The 20,582-nt window shown below is 34.9% G+C and overlaps 1 protein-coding gene across 28 annotated transcripts in view; it reads left to right on the plus strand.

The window, feature by feature from the left end:
* Nucleotides 1-20,582, plus strand: part of LOC106058326 (rho guanine nucleotide exchange factor 11-like) — a 116,220-nt gene that overhangs the window by 56,631 nt on the left and 39,007 nt on the right. For 23 of the 28 annotated variants that reach the window (XM_056010004.1, XM_056010010.1, XM_056010011.1 and 20 more), the window contains 8 exons: nucleotides 4,305-4,438; nucleotides 5,264-5,467; nucleotides 5,831-5,896; nucleotides 9,403-9,603; nucleotides 12,953-12,982; nucleotides 17,278-17,379; nucleotides 17,930-17,992; nucleotides 19,461-19,535. In XM_056010004.1, coding sequence (XP_055865979.1) covers nucleotides 4,305-4,438; nucleotides 5,264-5,467; nucleotides 5,831-5,896; nucleotides 9,403-9,603; nucleotides 12,953-12,982; nucleotides 17,278-17,379; nucleotides 17,930-17,992; nucleotides 19,461-19,535 — 875 coding nt within the window. Of the gene's footprint in view, nucleotides 1-849; nucleotides 957-3,811; nucleotides 4,123-4,304; nucleotides 4,439-5,263; nucleotides 5,468-5,830; nucleotides 5,897-9,402; nucleotides 9,604-12,952; nucleotides 12,983-17,277; nucleotides 17,380-17,929; nucleotides 17,993-19,460; nucleotides 19,536-20,582 lie in introns of those variants that run through there. The other 5 variants (XM_056010032.1, XM_056010031.1, XM_056010020.1 and 2 more) reach the window with 5 other exon arrangements.

A 20,582-nucleotide genomic window follows, 5' to 3' on the forward strand; every position in this document is an offset into this window, starting at 1 on the left:
ATTGGAAACATTACACACAGAAGATAGAAAACACTAAAAGGGGCTTTAAAAATGTGGTGACTCACGTGATCAGGTTTAGAATTTATATTGATCTTTAGTAAATTAATGTCCAAAGTATTTTGTGAATTGAACAGGTTTCTTAAAAAACTATTTACTGGTGGTTATGCCTTAAAGAACTATTTAACTATTTTGTCAGTGGGGTCCTGAAGCAGCAACTACATGAATGTATTTATAAAATAAAGACGTTATTTAAATAGATAAATATATCTTTTGGTGTGGTGGACGTATTTGCATGTGGAATGTATTGATTGAAGTTTTGAGCTGTAACTACTAATATTATTGGTAGTTGAATGTGTCTTACGTCTAATGTCTAATCATAGGCCACATGCTGTGGTGCATCCTTGAAAGTTCACTTACTATCGACTACCTCCCGCTTGTGCAGATGATACTGTGGACTAAGGAGGAGGCATAGTATGTGTATTAGTAAAGGATAACGTTTGAGCACAACAGACCATGGTCGTCACTGCTAACCACTCAATGTCTTCATTCGCAATACTTAACTGGGTGATACTATTTAAAAGATGACATTCTAACTTCTTGTAGTACACGGTCGTAAGTGAACTGTTCTAAGCATGAAGAACTAAACAATAAAGGCACACTGAGTTTCCCCTCACAGTTTCAACTGTGACAAACGTTGGTTTTCAAAGATTAAAAACTTGGTTCAAATAACGAAACAATATTGGGGGGGGGGGGGGGGGGGTCAAATGAATCAGAATCTTTTTTTTTTTTTTTTTTGTTCACAATGAGTCGTGGGCTTTCCGTTTGAACATTTTTTTTTAAATGTACATCGTCTGCTAAAAGCTGTAAATGTAGTTTCATTGACCATTTTAATCTGTCAAGTTCAGTGCACATTTACATCTATATGACTTGTGAAGCAAGCAAGAACTCTTTACTTTGTAAGTTATTGTTTAATGTTTTTAATTTTTTTTTTGACAGCCGATTGTTACTTTGTATGCACTGTGAAAATTGTTCGTTTGATCATTAGCATGTGTGTGCTCTGTTTGGCTAAGTAGTTCTGAATACATGTATGACTTTCACGTGAATGTATGGAAACAGGATATTAGTTGGTTCATGTGCTTATGGTCGTTCATAAGCTGACTGTAGCCACCCTCATGTACATTTCTACAGCCCCAGTATAAGTGGGATTTAAGACAGATCGAAAGCTTGAAGATTGAGTAGTCTTTGCCTAATCGATTAAAAAAGATCAAAAAGTTTATTTAGGTGTACACATTTTTTTTCTGATATTTCTGTATAAACACCTACAATGGTACAACATTACAATGATTTAATACGGCGTTATCTTCTTTTTTAAAAATAAATTGCAAGTCGTTGGAGTAGTTAAACTTGTTCAAATATTTCTCTTTCCAGCTTTTTAATACACTTTCACACTTAATCATTTGTACTAAATCTTTGTTATCCTCATTAACCCTCCTAATGTCCGTTTTTTTTTTCAATTGTAATCTGGTGTATTCTAGAAGTAATCTTTTGATCGTAAACTAGCAATCTTAAACATCACTAAAAATGCTTTAGATATTTCCTCACTGCAGAATTGGTTGTCATTGCAACTAATTTGTTGGAGCCTACGTCTACACAATCTTGCCCTCTTTGCTGTTTGTTAGTAGAAACATTTATTAACATTTCTGTGATGGTACTTCCAACGCCTGGTTACCGACACAGAATTTTCGAGTTTTCTTTGGAGAACTGAAATTGAAGCGGTTGGTCGCTCTTCTGTTCACGTAACACTCCATGCCAGATGCTGGTAAACTTGTCCATTGATCTGAAATAAAACGGTATCACTAAGGACAAAGTCGACTAGATGTGTGTGTTTTTTAATGTGGATATTGTAAAGTATTTGTGTTGGGTGAACATTTGTTATTGAAATAAAGTCAATAGAAATCGTAGTTGATAAAGTTCATTTGATTCTATATGGGCGACTAGTTAAAAGGATACTTTCTTAAAAAAAAAAGTAATGCTACACTGTTGAAGATGCGTTTAGAAACCTATAAGATAATCTACGTCTGTATTGTCAAAAGCAAACTAAGTGAAAAGGTCATCTTTGTATGCAATGCTGCAATAGTTGTTAGATAACTGTGTAGAAAAACACTGGTGCACACCCCCCCCCCCGCTTTTTTTTTTTGTTGCTTATTGCCTGATATGGGTGTAGTTTGCATATTATTGTTGTACATGTAGAGATATTCCAATTTTAGTATCTAAGTTAACAAGTATTCTGCATTGCTTCAAGCTGTCATTTATCTAGGAAAGTTTTGGCCTAGACCTGGCTTTCGTACAGAATGTTCTAATAGGTGTTGAATTGCGTGTCATATGATTCGCTTAGTTCTGGTGTACAAAATCCCTCGAAAGCTTATTTCGCTTTACTCCCGTGTTACTTCATTTACTCAGCGCCCTCTTTTTTTTTTGTACACCCGATTTCTACTGGTCGCCCCCCACCCCCTCTATCTAAATAAGATGAAAGCGCTAGCGAAGGCAAGACATGTGTGTTCCTCTTTGGTAGTAGATCTGCCTTTACCTTCTCTGACCTTTGGGCCACTTTTCAGAAAACCAGTTAAACTGCTGCTGAAATGTTTAGGAGCCCAGAGAAACAGTAAAGGCGTTTACAACTTCAGCGCCCTCCCACCCCTCCTTCTCGTCACCTTGCACAAGGTTGGTTTCTCCGCTTATCTTGTCCTTCAGTTCATTATTAGGATGAAATGGTAGAGATTCTACTAGCCCAAGCTCTGAACACTCGAACTGCCGTGGTTGTCAAACAGTCGCTCCAATAACTGGTGTATGCTTTCTGAAGCATTATGTTAGGGCCCATTTACCGTGACTCAAATTTGACCCACTGCTGAGCCCGCCCCGCTTTACCCTTAATTAAAAACAAATTCTGTATATTACTATTTTTTGAGTTCTTAATCTGGCGCAATCAATGTTTTAAACATTTGTTTTGATAAGATATCTCCTATTCACTACTATATGAACTGATATTCGTATGAACAGAACAGGCCAACTTATGTGTAAGCTTAGGCGCAGGAGGTGGAGCACAATGATAAGCCTAGTGAGTGTGACACACACATAATCAAGTTTTATCTTCTTGTCATCAGACCCACCAGAAAATAACCGATCATGGATTAGTCTAGTCGTGCATGTTCATGAGAGACTTGAATTCGAAGTTAGTTTTCTTGGCTGATTCAGGCAGCCCGTTCCGTTTTCTAAGGGGAAGAAAGAGCCCTTGTACGAATTTTTCCTAGCATTTATTTATAGGAGTTTCTATGAAATATATGTCTTACATAAGGAACCAACGTACAATAACAAACACTGGATTGTTGTATTTAGAGTGTCAGTCATCACATTATTATGTTTTGTATTAATTAAAAAAAAATACGTTTTCAAGGGAGCAAATTAAAGCAAACACACACACACACCAAAGACTCTCTTTAACACTATGAAATACAATGAAGAAAACACAAAACAATTTGTAGTCAGGAAACATTGTTTTTCCTGTAAGGACTTAAGTTGACACACACACACACACACACACTGGATAAGGATGTGTGTGCTGTATGTGTGTTAGCCCCCCTACTTGAATCACCATCAGCAGTGAGTCACATTGACCTAGTTAAGCCACATCCCAGAGAACAGGTGTCCCAGTACTATCAGTTGGAAGAAGACAGTGGTGTAATTCTGCTTCACACACACACGCACACACACAATCCATGTAATTGTTAGCTGTCGCCTTCTTCCATTCCCACACTGGAATTACTTCCCCTTCAGGGAGTACTCTCAACATCTCATTATTCTTAGTACTTATTACATGGTGGTCAAAGTAAAACTGTAATTAATTGAATTCATTCATCATCACACAAGTGTGAATTCATTTGTTCTGGAGGTCAGTGTTGTCAATTTGTATTTTTCTTCTTTGATGTCCACCACACATAAGAAGCAGAAACAAAAAGTGGACAACACTGATTGTGCTAACCATTCTCCAACCTCAAGCATTTGGTATTGTAAATGACAACCATGTTCTTGCCATGTCCATGAAGTCCTTGAACACTCAGAACTATGGTAAATAATTAATGGCAGCTGCTTTTCATTTATTTCTGACACCATGCTCCTATTGTCCATGATGATAGATGGGACAAAACAATGCCCAAACTGTCATCAATAAATGTAGAATTTATATCCAAGGTGTGCGAGTAAGTCTGAAACACATATATTGATAGTGTGTTCTTTTGTTTCTTTTTCAGCTGGTTCTTATGTAGCCTTGACTCTGTTGGGAAAACCTCATCCTAGTGGGGCTATCAACACACCTTCCATCATTGCCTCCTCCAAACGAGACTCTGTGACCGGCCAGGTGGTCACTGCTCCCCAACCTGTTGACGTGAGTACCTTTTCTAAATCTGTTTCAGAAAAAAAAAATAGATTGAAGGCTGCATAGATTTGAGAAGTTATTAGAAGACTGATTGGCTTGATGATAGAGAATAAAAAAAAAAAAGAAGTTTTATGTTGTATTGCCATGTTATAGATGCATCAAGGCTGCACTAGCAAGATGCACTAGAAGTGCTTGCTGTGGAAGCCTTTTTGTTATCTGTTGTTGAAAGCTAAATAGTAAGCAAAGCTCCCCTTTCTGACCAAGTGATCTATGGGATAATTGATGTAATGGTCATCTCTTTCTGTGGCCATCACAACAATCAACCACCTTTACTTTTCCCCAACATGGGTCAGGTGCCCATTAGAGTTGGGTGGACATTAAAGGTACCCCTAAAGATCCTGAAATAAAGAATACCAATCTTCACCAGGATTTGAACCCGGGAACCCTCAGCTAGGAAGCCCAGCGCTTTACCATGCAACCACTGTGCCTTCCAAAAGCTGAATAATGTCATCTTTATTACCTCAGAGTACAAGTCTCTTGGGCAGCAGCCTTGACTAACCGAGCGTTGAACATGATTAATTATACTTCCGTCAGTCTTGTACATAGTATCAAATTATTTATAAGCTCCGTTAGTGATTTAGTATTTATTTAGCCATATTCACTTTTATTCAGCCCTAATGACAGTTAGTCCAGACGGCTAAATGTCACAACATGGACTCATGTTATTTAGTCCATAGACTGTCATAATGACTGTAAGCATTTTAGTAGACTAAAAACAAAAGCATAATTGCATTGATGCTAGTGTTACATTAAAATATTGTTTTTTGTTTTCAGCCTGAAAAAGACAAAGAGTTATGGAATCAGAAAGTGGTAATGACTCGGACGATGTACGAGACGGCAAAAGAAGATTATAACATGCTTCAGAGGCAGTATGTAGTGAAGCCTACTGACAAGCTCTACAATCAGCTACTAGAAAAAGAGAGAACATACCGAGCACTGGAGCAACAGTTAAAACAGCTGACAGGGGAAGACAAACTGGTAACATTGATGTCTTAAAGTCTTAGAACTTACATAAGAAAAGGAATCTAGGATTTTAGGAAACATAATACTATTAAACCTAAACAAACACTGTTAAAATCTTAGTTGTTTGAAATATTTTTCAAAGTTTTTAAAATATTTCTCTGCAAACAATGAAGTTAAATAATTATAATGTACGCTATATGTCTAGTACTTTTCTTCCTATGTTCACTAGTAAAAATAAATAGCAACCGTATCCCGCAACAATTAGGTTACTTTGTTCTATTGAACTCACTAATGCTCTAACCTTGTCTTCCTTTTATTTGGAATTTATTTTTAATTGTTTTTAGGATTGAAATCATTGACAATTTTGTGTTGTTTCAGCATTCAGCCATTACCTCAATTAGTCACCCTCCAGTTCCAGAACATGGGAGTATAGATAACACATGGGTATGTTATGCCACTTGCTTAGTCTCATTCCATAATGATTGTTCAGCATCCTGATTCTTGCATTCCATTGTATAAATTAAATAAAGAAGCCTAAATGTCATTAAAAAGTTAATGATCGTGACACTTCTATTGTATGTTTATGATTTATGTCTAGTCACTTGTATGTCATTGTTGTTGCATGCATAGTCAATCTAGTGTACAGATTGTTTGAAGACAAAAGTTTGACTTAAAAGTCACATTAAAGAAACCCATGGATTTTCTCTTTCTTGAAATGAATAGATGGAAAGGAAAAAGTCTCTTCACATGAAAGAACATTTTATTTTGTGTGTAAAAGTTCTTAGCCAGTGTTTCCCTTTTCATGAAACCAGCAACTCTACTTTCTTTCACTACATGAACTAGATTTGATCAACAAGAAAGAACCACTTATCTTTTCAACAATTGTATCAAGTCTATTTTGAAAGAAATTTATTTGGAAAGGGAATGGGTGGAGGTTCTGAGATCCTTGTCTTGTAGGTTTTTTTTGTTGTTTTTTTTTATGAGCGCACTTTTGAGATGTTATCAGAAACAACATGTAGCAGCATTATGCTTAATAAAGCAATCCTAACATGCACATTATGTCCTGTGTATTGTATCTCTGGAACTCTCTTATAAATATTGCAGTGATATGGCTTTAAATCATGGCCACCATTGCAGTGATGTGGCTTTAAATCATGGCCACCATTGCAGTGATATGGCTTTAAATCATGAACACTATTGCAGTGGTAGGGCTTTAAATCATGGCCACTATTGCAGTGGTAGGGCTTTAAATCATGGCCACTATTGCAGTGGTATGGCTTTAAATCATGGCCACCATTGCAGTGGTATGGCTTTAAATCATGACCACTATTGCAGTGGTAGAGCTTTAAATCATGGCCACTATTGCAATGATAAGGCTTGAAATCCTGGCTAACTCATAAATTAATGCACAGCAAGGTCTGAAGATGCTCTTAGAGAAAAAAAGATGATTGGAAATAGCTCTTCAATATATGGCTTATGCCATAATTACAACAAAAAAATACTTAGGCTGATCTATTAGTCTTTTTAGTCTTGTGCCATTACCAGGTTGAAATGTAATTGTATGTTCACTGTTGTGATATTACAATGTTCATCTGTAATAGTTTGTAAAGTCTTGTGATTTTATAAGGTTTGACTGTCATTTAATTGTATGTGAGTCTTGTGGTATTTTGAGGTTTGAATTATTTATAAGATCTTGTCTTAGGCAGGACTTTACTATAATGGTTGTCTGGATCACTGTTCAAAAATGTTTATGCTATTTGTCTTGTATACAAGGGTTGACCCTAGTTGTATGTTCTTGTGCTATGTTTCTCTTTGCTGATCTACAGAGTCAGCATTGAACTCCTTATCATTGCATGCTGGTTTCTCTTCTCCCTAGGTACCTTGGCCTTACCATTGGTGTTCATGTTATTTGCCATTAACCTGTAATGTTATTATGTTTGTTTTTAGTTAGATATAATATGCCCTCATTAGTGTGCCATGTTCATGTACTAGAAGGAATGAAATAATACTTAATCTGTATTTGGCCAGCTATGAGACTTGTTACTCCCCCCCCCTCCCCTTTTCTCTCTGTCCTCCCATGCCTCCCAAATGTGTTTTCTCTGGACTTGAACTATCTCATGTATTTTTTTTTTCTTAACATCTAGCTAGTCAGCTTCTATAACTTATCTTTATCATCGATAGTGTCACAGATTGACAAGGTTAGCAGATATTTTAAGATACATGTAAACTTTGTTCATCTTAAAGTTTGCTCCATTTGCTAATTTGGTTGATCTGTGACATGTACTAATCAAGAAAAGTCTTAACAGTTCCTTTTTCTCTTTATTAAACTTAATTTTTTTTTTAGGCTGCTTCTTTATTAATAACATATCTCTATCCTGGGGACTAATTTGATTTTAAAAAATTCTGTTCAAATATTGAATTATATAAGGGTTGATATCTCTTGGTTAAGAAAGTCAGCAACAACTTAGTCGAAATATCAAAATGGGGTTGTTCCTTATTTCTTCCAAGTCATGTGGTTGTGTTGTTGACATCTGGTGCTGCACTTAGTTTCTGTTAGTTTGTAGTGGGAATCTGAAGCAAGCGAATAACACATTTGTTAGTCAGGCATAAATCTAGATGTACTCCTACACTGGTCAAATGTTATTTACCCCACACTTTCATTTTAAGCTACTTAGTACATAGATCTTGTACACATTTTTGAAAGTTTACTGTTACATTTTTTGTATAGTAACTCATTAAGTAAAAAAATGCAAGAACTTTTCTTAAGATTTTAATTCAAGGTAAAAATAAACAAACATAACAATACTTCATAGTATCAACCATTTTAGTAGTTCTTAATATCTTCTATGGATACTTGTGTAGGTCTATCATATGTATATAAATCTGGAACTATAAGAAATATATAACTTTAAAAAATAGTTAAAGTTAAAGAAAAATAATTGTATGACTGTCTCAGCTACTTTATATAATATCCCATAGAGCATATATTTGTAGTTTAGGCCCAGAATTTTTTTTTTTAAATTGCAAAAACAGTTGAAAGAAACATCTTTCTGGTTTTAGATATAAATTTCTACAATAAAAAACAAAACAGATCAAACCTTACAGTTAGTTGGATTAACTGGGTTTATACCACACTAACATAGTGTTTGTTGTATCATAGTTTCATAGAGGCTAGCATAGGCCTATTTATTTATCTTTTTGGTTGCATAATGCAGTTACATTGAGATACACTAAAGCAAATAAACTAATTCATTGACATGCTTACAATTATTGAACTATTCGTATGTTAGAGAAGGTAATGATCTTTTGAGATTATCATTTAAAATGTAATGGAAATAACAGTGTCCTAGCCATTGTTTATCTCTGACCACATGACTTAGGTTAAAATAGGTCAGAGAACAACCCCATCATTAAAGAATCACCTTGTCTTGAGAAGAAAATATTATGTGCGCACTCTTTCAAGTATTCAATTGCAGCTACAACCAGCTAGTAATCTTGATAAACCTTGTTATTGAGTTCTCCTATTCTTATGAAGTATCCTAATTCCTGTAGCAAACAAGTCAAGTCTTTACAGATAGGTGCAATGATCTGCTGAATAAACATGGAGATGTTTCTTCAAATTCCCATGTTAAAAAAAAACTAACATGTATATCTTAATGAAGTACTTACTTCTTTACACTTCATAGCATTAAAGGCTATAATCTGGTATGATAGAATGTACTCCTCTCCTGTTTCAAACTATGTTCACAGTCAGTCTCATTGCATTGTTCCCAGGGCATGACATGGCCCAAGTTGGACTAAATATCCAAATGCATTATTCCCAAGTGGAAGTATAATAGTGTTAACATTTTTCTGAGTATATAAAATAGTGGGTAGCAGTAAGAGTACAGATGGAGTTAATCTTGTACAGCCAGACCTGTTGTAAGCCATGACTTCCTCTTTGTAAACAGCTCCATCGCTCCGGCTCCCCATCCAACATTAGGCACTCCAAGCAGAGCTCTGTCCCGTCCTTAGCATCGAGCTCTGCAGGGGAGAGCAGCCTGGCTGAGATGCGTGGTGTGCAAGTAGCAAGGTCCAAGTCTGACGTGGCTACCAGGAATAAAAAATCATCTGTTTTCTATGTTGACAACCAAGGCTTCAAAGACTCTGAGGTAGTTGGACCCATTTGTGTCTGTTCTAAATGCACCGTCTCACTTTAGTTCACTCAAATTCACCAAATATAGCAGTTATTTGTTTCTAGGTGGGATAGCACAAATAAAAAATGCTAGCTTCATTAGCATTAGTCACATTTTAATTACAGTATCCAAGTTTATACCAGTTCAAAGAAGTCTATTTAAATTTGTTATTTAAACCATAAGTTTAGAAAAAGCAATAACTTTACTTTGTACTGAGAGTTGGTGGGTAACTTAGCACAGAGATACTTCTTTATTTATTTAGGTTTTTTTTTTTAGTTAGTCAGCATATCTATTAAATATTCTTCTGAAGCTTGATACTATTTGCCTAAAAATTAAATTAAATTAAAAAAGAAAATTATTTCCATTTTAAAGTAATTTCATTTGTGATGCCACACTATTTTTTTTTTTCTTTTGAATCTTGATATATAACTGCTTGAACCATAAAAAGCTTTGATATGCTATTAAGCTTCTTATATATAATGTATTCATAGTATCTGTTTTTTATTAGATCAAATAATCCTAACAGAAATAGTAGTCTCACAAAGATATGTGTGCATTACAGCTATGTGTTTCACTTGTTTGCAGTCAAAATACTAAAAACTGGTTATATCAAAGTGTATTGGAATGCCTTTTATTTTGAAAAGTCCATGTTCGAAATACAGGCACATAATGTTGTTTCATCCTATTCCAATATACTAAATTTGATATAACAAAGTTTAACTCTATGTCTGTTTGTAGATTTTGTATTAATTTTGCATCTATAGTGTATGAGCTGGTGAAGTTATGACTCGAGACCCTGTCTACAGGTTTGATTACATAGTACACAGCTTAGTAGGTTAAAGAGCTCAATCTAGGTAGTTAGACACTAGGATGTATTGCCAGTCTGGGAAGTAATTCATTTGGACACTAGTCAACCTGTGGAGTAGCATACGCCGCTATTTAGTGATGGGTGAACACTTCCTGAAAGACACAGTTGTCCAAATGGGGTGGGTTTGGGCAAACAACTGTGAGTGAATGAAAAGAAGGAGAGCGCAACATTCAATTGTCCATGACTAAAAACAGGTTTTGCAAAATACAGGCAAATCTTTTTGAATGTTTGGCAAAGGCTAATTTAACAGGGAATTGTCTGCGCTTAAAGGCAAAAGACAAATTTGAATCTGATGGAGTCAGGGATATCCGGAAAATAAGGGCAGTTTGTGAAGTAGCAGCTGCGATAGTTTTTAAACTCCATTACTTATTCTCCCCCACCCCCTTGTTTTTTTCTGTTGCAGCGAAAGTTACATGGGGTAACTCTAGTCCGACTTGCAGAAATATAAGAGATACCTTTCCATGACTTTTTCATCCAGGGTTAGTGAGTCCCGCATGGTTGGGCGACAAAGAAAATTATATATATAGAAGATGTTGTTCAACTTTTCTGTAGGATTGATGGCAATGGGATTTAAACCCCCATCTTTGACATTGGAGTAGGCACACAATAGAGATACAAAGTTAGCTTCTTATCTTTGCTCTTACCTTCTACTTCTCAGAAAGTGAACCTTTTGTTAAGGTCTGATAAAGTGTACAACATTCTTCAATCCTTTGATCCACTAGTTTTTTTTTTTTTTGGTCTCCCTCTTGCACTGAAGCCTGAGTGTTATATTCTCTCAGGGTTGGTTGATTTCAAGGCATTCTAATTAGGTGTCAGAACAAGTGTCTGAAGTTAAAGTTCATGATAAATATTAATGCTTGTCTTTGAGTTGGAAGATTGAAGAATGCAGTATTTTTTGTGGCTAGGAAGCCCCAGCTGTGATCTACATATTTTGCCACATTTAGGCCAAGCATATCCATTGTCCACCAGTGGTCGATTTCATAGGGCCTAGTTAAAGGCTGCTAAATTGTCTGCAAAGCAGAATTGGAATGAGATGCCTTTGTTTACATTTTATTTATCAAACTTAATGCATTTTTTCTTAACTTTGCTTTAAGAGCTTCAACACTCCTGGGTATTTTACAAAGAAAAAAAAAGTTTATTATCGTTTGCTTCGTGTGTTGTTGTGCTCAGAAGTGGGACTATTCTATTGAGGATACACAATTAACTCAGTTTGTATCAAATTTAAGCTTATGAAAAGATCAAACCCAGAAGTGAAATAAAGCAACTACTGTTTAAGTTGCTAATTCTAAAAAAAAATGTCCCAATTTGTAACTACTGTGCTACACATTCAATCTTAGAACAAGTTTGACAAAACAAAAAAACTTTTCCCCTCCCTCACATTTACCTCATTAGCACTACCAGTAGCAGTTGGATGGTATGTAATGTTTCTAGGAGTTGACTTCTCTTAACTGATTGCATTATTTAGTCCAATCAATAACTGTTGGATTGATCCTTCTGATCTGTTTTCTCTAGTACTACTCAGCTGTCTGTCAGCAGGACATTTTGTCCAATATATTGATCACTAACTAGACCCAACACAAACTTTTTACTCTTGGACTACACAGGCAACTGGTATGTGGCATTTTCCTGGTTTTCATAACTGTATTTAAAAGTAGCTGATAGATGCAAAACAAAAATCATGTAATCAGACACTTATTTTAGGTTTTAATTAATTAGTCGTGACTAGCAATGTTTCAGTAGATAATTTTATTGATGCATTTGTGATCACATTTAATTTGTTGTTCTAGTCAATAGCTAGTCTTAAAGTAATCAATATAAGTATTGGAAAGATTTAAAAGATTATAAATCTATATAAGGCAATACAAGTTTTACTTGTAAATAGAATCAACTAACAGTGGTTTTTAAAAAATATGCACTAGTTTATCCTTTCCTCAACAGACACTTGCTATTGTAATATTAAATACTGCAGTGAAGAAAAATGTGTTAGCTTGTTGAAAGTTTTTAAAATCAGTTATTATATATAGGTTCAGGGGCGTTTCCAATGTGTGTGAACCCATTGGCATTCACTTAGCCGAGAAGAAAATACACTCACTAGTTGATGTACTGATAGTACTTATATTAACAAGATTCCGAAAAGGTTTTGATTCAGTCATAGTACTTATATTAACAAGATTCCGAAAAGGTTTTGATTCGGCCAAGTTGTGCTTATAGTTACTCCATGACAGTGAGTACAAGGAAGTATTAACATTGGTTGAGCAGGAAATAAAATTACAAGCTGTGTACTAGATAATTGAAAATGTCCTTGTGGCCTCTGACTCGACTAACAGACACTTCACAGCTCATGATAGCACTATTGTATCACCACTGTTATCAGTTTCACTGCTTACCCACTATCTGTATGTCCATGTATTCTCTTTTAATTCCCTCTCCGCTCAGCTTTCTATTTTAACTCCCCAGGCCAAGAAACGTTATTTCCACCTCAAAAGGGTAATTCAATCTTTCCCCATTTTCAAGTTCTGCTTGCTTTGTTGTTTATTTTGGACTATCAATTTTTTGTTGTTGTTGTTGAAATTTCTATTTGTTCATTTATGTTATTGTTAAAAATACAAGCGTTTTTGTGTGTGTGTGTGTGTGTTTCTTTTGTTCTGTGCTGTCCAATCATTTTCAAACTTTTTTAATAGAAGGTGGTGGAATATTAAATTAACATGTAACATTTTCATAACAGTATTTGGTTAATATTTTTGTTTTCAAATGCCAATTATCTTTATTATTAGTTATTAACACCTTGACAAGTTTGCTTTGAGCAAAATAATCCTTTTGTTCCTCTTTATTCTTATATAGGTTGAAGAATTTATGTATTTTCTTATGGAGGCCTGTTCTATTATTTAAGCAAGTTATCTCTTTTCAATTTGACCTCTTATGTTCTGGTTGTGGACTATTACAGTAAGCTGTGCAGTTGGCACAAAATGTCACAAGTTCTAGTCCAGTCACTAGAAGTGAAAAGCTTGCTTAAATAACATAGAGACTCTCAATTTTATTTTGCACCATGTAAATGTATTTGTGTGTAAGAGAAATGAATGTGGAATGGACATGTGCTTGGGAATATTAAACAGTCAGCGCAATAAGTTGACTTCTTTGACTCTTTGAAGGTCTTAGGTCCCAAAACTACAGATTAGCCATTCTGCTATAGTGTCTCTAATTAAGCTGTTTGTCTTAGACTTATGAAGTCTGTTGCAGTTAAAACATTACAGCTTGTATCATTCATCGTAGGGTAGATGTGTAGGCACTCTCTTCCTAAAGTCTACATTATATAAGAAAATTTGGGTTCTATCCTCTAACTCTTTTAAAAAAGCATTACAGCTTAATTGTGGTGTATTGGTAAAAGACATATACTTAGCACAAAAAAAGTTAATTATTGAATACACTATTTGATCGATGCTAATACAGTGAATTTTTCTGACGGGCTATTCTAGATACATTTGAAGTTTAATCACTTCTGTTTCTTCTACGATTACGTATAGATAGCTGACAAAGTTATACACTATGGCCTGATAGTTACAGTATTAACTGGGCAGTATGATCAATATAATGGACTTTCTTATATAGTAACCACTTACTTGTGGTGTGTAAAGTTTACTAACTAATAAACAAAGCTTAAAATTGGTTCACTTTACACCAATATATATTACTACTCTCACAAATAACTTACAAAGTCTCTGCTGTATACGTCATCTTTTGTATTTTTACTCATCATTGTTTTACTATGGATGAGCATGCCAGTGTAGTCATGTAAATAGTTATATGAACACAAAACACAGAAACCTTTTGTTCTTGTTCAGTGGCCCTCAACCTTTTTTTTTCTTTCTCTCTAGAGAACCTTTTGAGTAGACTTTTGTTTGCCAGCACTGTCCTTTCCTCACTCTGGTATCCCCCATCACCAATATACACACAAGAACCTCATTCTTCTTCAATTTAGTCACTAACAGCACAGCAAGGTACTAGGGTAGCTCAAATTGAGAAGCACTGTTCTAGTTTTATGCACACACCCATTGTTCTCAAACGAGTCTTGACATGAGACCAGGTAGTGGGGTGAGGATGTTGGAGGTGGGGTCTCCCTGTTCTGATGTTAACTTACCATGACATGTAGTACCAGTACCAGAAGCTGTTTACATCTGAGATATATTAAGTCCATCTAGTACTTTTTGTGTGCTTCTAGTTCATGGGGTCGGCAACCTTTGAGACAAATTATGTCTATGTAGGATTTCTCAAATATATTACATAAGTATTACTACACCATCTAGAAAGAGATCTTTTTTAAAAGTGCTCTATTTGCAAAGGAACACAACAATATAGGTCAATGAATAAACAGGATAGGTTGCTTATAGGTTATCAACATTTGAAGAACATATTCTGAGAAGTTCTTTTGACAAAGCTTACTTGACAAAGGAACCAACATAGAGATATTCTTCATTATTGGGACTGTCCTCTATTTGCTTCTTTATGAAAATGGCATCCTGTTACAGAGCTTGTATTAATGGGCATCAGTATCTGTTTCCTGGTCCTCCTTTGTTGTCTTCATGTGTTCCACTGCCATTCGAGCAGCTAAGGAAATATCACAGAGCCAATATTCATTTTATCATTGCACTTATGCCATGAATAAATATTCTGCATTATTTTCCACCTGTAAAGGTTTCAGGACTAATACTAATTGTTCTAATAGACCTCATTCACCAATTGTAAACAAAACATTTAGCCACATGATTCTCCAGCTCTTCTATACAAATTACATAATACACACAGGCTGTGTTGTGACAGTTTTTTTTGTTGTTTTATCAATATTTATCACTGGCTAAATGTTGTTTGTTTACGATTGGTGAATGAGGTCCATTAACTGGGTTTAACTATACTATATATGATGATAGATCATGGAGTTACATAATAGAAAATTAAGCTATATTTTTTTTCTTTCAAATTTTTATTATCTTTCAATTAATAAATAGAGGCATGGTGGCTGAGTGGTAAAGCGCTTAGCTTCAGAACAAGTGGTCCTGGGTTCGAATCCTGGTGAAGACTGGGATTTTTAGGGCACCTCTGAGTCCTCCCAGCTCTAATGGGTACCTGATATTAGCTGGGGAAAAGAAAAGGCAGTTGGTTGTTGTGTTGGCCACATGATACCCTTGTTAACTATGGGCCATATATCACTATGTCTGAAAGGGGAACTTTTTTTTTAAACTTTAAAAAAACAACAACAACAGGTTATTAAGTAAAATGCAATGCAACTTTACTTTCATTCAGGCTGTTGTAATTTTCCTGGGTGGTGGTGGAGTAAATTATCTTTGTTACAGATTTCAAAATATATTTTATTAGTAAAGTTGGTCAGAAACACTTCTTAGATTGTGTATGCTTACTTAGAGAAAACAGTTGGGACAGAACTAACAAGTAAGGTGGACTGGAATTGCGGAAATGATTTTAAGGAAAAAAAATGACTTGAGCTATTTTTTAGCCTGTCATATACTGTGAGAAGTGCACCTTTACCTTTGTACCAGGCTCATGTTATGATCACTTGCACTTGATGTGTAATTAATCACAATTAACCTAGCACACGTCACACACCTACAGTGTCAGTCTGCTGGAGAGACCCACCCAGTGACCTCATTATTGTAGCAGCATGTCTGACATTGGTTGGGTTTATCCATTTATATCTTTTATTTAAAGAAAAAGAAAGAATTTCTTTAAGCCAGGCTGAATTAAAGATTTGAAGGATATTGATTCTACTGCTCAATGCATATTAATACTTAATAAATTTTTTTTTCCTTCCGCAACTAATGATTTGTTCGATGCTTAAAAAGAAAGGCAAACAAGTTAACAGTTTTAAATAAACCCAACCAATGTAATTACTTGTTTGTGTAATTTTCTTTTTTTTTTTTTATCTTTCTTTTTGCATGGTCTGCTACTGTGTTGTCTGTCCTGCTTTATTTCTAATTAGCTGTGTTAATGAAAGCCAAACAGCCCAAGCCTTAAATTAGTATGGCATCAGCAAGCTACAACAGATTTACTATAGTCTGTCTCGATGGTCCTGTCATTTGATCATGTATTTCATTGCATGGACTTTGCTGTCATCTCCAACAACTTAATAGGTGGATTACATTTTGTGCATTACAAGTGAAGTGACATTATTTGTAAATTTGTTTAAAATTCAGCATTTCAAAACCGAAAGAGGCGGCCTGTTGAGGGGAGGGGTGGGGGGCAAGAAGCAGCTGGATGAATGGTATTTTCATTAGCTTACTTTTTTTTTCATGGTTTAATTTAAGAAAAAAATGGGTTCCTTTTTATTTTAAACTAGTTATATTATAAACATTTCTTTTTTCGTATTACTTATTCAATTATGTTTGCCCTAAAAATATTTTATAAATCTCATTATTTAAGATGTAAACTAAAATAAAAGCTCCCTGTTATAAGAGAATACTTTCTACGTTGAATGTATATTGTGATTTTATTGGAACATTTAAGTCTGTTGTGTTATTGTGGTTATCTTTATTTAACTACTGTATCACTATTACTTTTGATCTGCTGATTGCTGTATTATTTTTTTTTAAATTGTAGCCACCTCAGCCAGCTGTGTCCATATGTTGCCTACCCTTCTACCTTTAATCTTTCACTTTTAATGAGTTTGCCTGTTTTTCTGCTCCTAGCATCAAAAAGGCTTACAAATTGCCTCATGTTGCACTTTAATGACATGTATTGTTGTATTTCATGTATTTCCTTTTTTTTCCTTTCTCCAGGCTTCATCTGTGCCGACCACAACATCCGACTTTGGTAGTGTATATGACTCACCGCAGACAAGCCCCAGTGTGTCGCCTACCCCTAATGGCCAAGAATCAGTAGTATGTTTTTAATCTCTCCCAACTTTGGAATAAACTTTAGACACTGAGTTCTATATATGTAGAGTCCAATGTGCCTGATGTTTAGGATTCTTCCCTTTCCCCTAATGTATTTCACAGACTACACACAGAAATAATAAAAAGTGTGTTCAGTACTTGGGGTTGTCACAAACCAATGAAACAATTGGTCTAAATGCCTTGTCTCAATAAGGAATACATTTACCTAGGCAGTTAGCTGTTATCAAGATTGCTATGTCAATGTCCAGTTCCTTTTTGTCAATGAACTAGTCTGCTAGTTCACTTTGGGATACTTAAGAACTGGTATAATGTATTTGGTAAAGTTGGGTGCCACAAATCGAACATTTCCCTTAAGAATCAAATCACCCTTGTTACACTAATATCATTATCAAATAAATAATTTGGGGGTATGCTGGACAGTTAAAAATGTGAAATGAAGTGCTTACAGGTTACCTTTCTCCACTTTTTGCACTTTGCTATAATAGTCTCATTAACCTTGGATTTCAATCTTATTGAACAATTTCTCTCTCTCCAGGACACCATGAGTACAGACATAATTACCATAGATGATGAGGAGGTGCACTCTGAGGATGAACAGGTAAAAGGCAAATAGTCTTCTGTGTTGGTCCCTGCACTCTGTGTTATGTCTTGATAGTTAGTTTGGTGGTCTGTTTGTGTACTTTTGTAAGAAGTAGACCACAGAGGAACCAGCGGAACTGTGGTAATCCTAGTAGGTCAAGTCTACCCCCCTGAACATAACTTTTTTTTGTTTCATAATTTGCAATGAATTTAGGGATATTCAAGTCATAAAATGTGTAAATAATCAATAATTTTGGTCTTTCGATGCTACACTCTTACTGAAATTGTTTAATAGATCATTTCATTATCTGATGTCTTCCATCTTTGTCTTCATTATAAAAGAGGAAAAGAAGAAACAATTAATCTCACATTATTTAAAATAGAACTTAAGATTACTTAATCTTTTCTCTAAATATACAACCAAATGAGACTAAAGAGAGTTTGTTTATGAGTATACAAGTCAATGGTAAATGATGTTCAGTGTTTGCTACATATGTTTGTCTCAATTGCAATTCTTCATAATTAGCAAACAGAATTATGTTCCTATGACATACACTGCTTTTGTAAGCTAAAGAAAAACTTAAATCTTTAAATGTATTAGTTTGGTTTTATTGCTGAGCTAACTGAAGCAAATCCTGTGTTTATAGAATGTTAATTGTAAAAAAATTGAAATTTGTATTTTTCAAAAATTTTTGTTTACTGTTCAAGTCTCACTAGATAGTTTCTGCTAGTATTTTGTTCCCTTAGATGACACTGCTAGTATTGCTATAGTTTTAGCTCCTATTAGAGTGGCTTGCTAGGTTAAGGGGGCTGATTGGGGCAGCTATGATGATGACCTGACTGCTCCCATCTACCTGACAATAAATGGATGGTTAGTTGTTGACAACAGCAGATGTTCAGAAGAACAAGTTACCTGAAGCTAGAGTGTCTTGACACGTTTGATGTGTGTGTGTGTACATGTTTGTTAGAAACATTGTTTTTCTATTTTTCTACACTGACTTTATTTACACACTTGGGACTTTGACATACATATTATTTAACCCCCCCCCCCCCCCCCCCCCCCAAAAAAAAAAAACAAACAAACAAGCAGTGTAATAAAAAAAAATACTTAAAGTGAGAATAAGGTCTGTCTTTGAAAAGTGAATGTTAAATTTGAACTTCACCATTGGAGATTAAAAAAAAAAAGAGTACTTGATATAATATGTGTGTTAGAATGATAATTGAATTTCCTGCACATTATTTGTTAATAATAAATTATTAAAAAACAACTACAGCATTATAGTTATAGAGAAGCAAGTCAATGCTATTAACACCACACAGTTAATTGTGAATGGTTTGCCACTGAACATGTCATACATGAGAGTGCTAACACCTCCAGCACCACCTCACACGTAGTCCTACTGCTTCATAGGTCATTGTCTCTCACATAGTGTTGAGCTTTAGTTGTTTCCTGCATGTGATTAGATTGTCCAGGTCTTTGTCTACAGTTACTGGCTGCAGTCAGTCCTTGGGTAGGAGGAAGACCGACCACCCCGATTGGCACTAAGATAACAGGCCCTGAGGTTATATCATATATGTTATGCTCTAGATTTTTTTTTCTCTCCTGCATTGTGTATGGGACATGTCTATTTCTTGGCTGTCCTCCAGCTACTGGCAGTTTCAAATATGTGAAGGCTTTTAAACCAGTTTTTGTTTAGTAACTATCAGCTATACCAGTCGTGGAAAATTATGTATCTAATTTTTATAATGCAATTTCAAAGGACCCAGTTTAAACTGCCAGTTACTGACACTAAGATAATAGACTTGTTCACTAGCTTTTTAGGGAATCTTGATTTTTACCAATCACTCTTAGTGTTGATAACCATTCATATTATGATTATTAACAATAATATAGATACCTCAACCATGCCTACAACAGTAGCAGTATTAATTTATTTACATCATTGGTATAGCTCAACCATAGAAGTAAAATCTTCTGTTTTTTTTTTCACATAAACTACTTTAAACAAAATCTTCTAGAAGTCCAGAAATAAAATGTCTAATTTTAGGTGTATTCTCTGACACTTCATATAACAAAAAACTCTCTCACACACACACACAAAAACTACTTAATATGTTAAATTCCTTAAAGCCACCAGTTTTATAATCTAATCACTGTGTGTGTTGCATGCTGTACATGTGTATTAATCATAAGGTTCAGGCATAGTGCTGCTCTATATCTGCAGTGGTAGTTCATTAACAGTTGATCTGGTACCAGCTTACCCTTTGTATATATTGCTATTTATATTAACACAAGGGTTTATGTTGTATATATTTCCATCTGTTTATACCAGTAGTTCCTTTAGTCAGTGCTACAGGATCTTGTTGCGGTGAGAAATGCCATCCAAGCTTCTTAGGGAATCTAAAATAGAGCAAGATCATATAAGCCTAAGTCCAATAACTGCACGTCAAGATAGTCAAAATCCAGAAAGAGTACATCTTAAGAAATTTTTTTTTTTTTTAATTCAACAAGACCATTTCAAGAAAATTTAAATCCAGAAAATATTTCTATGGAAATTATAAATCTAGCAAGTATAAAATCCATTATGTGCTTCTGAAAAAAATTAAAA

The sequence above is a fragment of the Biomphalaria glabrata genome, chromosome 14 (assembly GCF_947242115.1).
Source record: "Biomphalaria glabrata chromosome 14, xgBioGlab47.1, whole genome shotgun sequence".
Taxonomy (NCBI): Eukaryota; Metazoa; Mollusca; class Gastropoda; family Planorbidae; genus Biomphalaria; species Biomphalaria glabrata.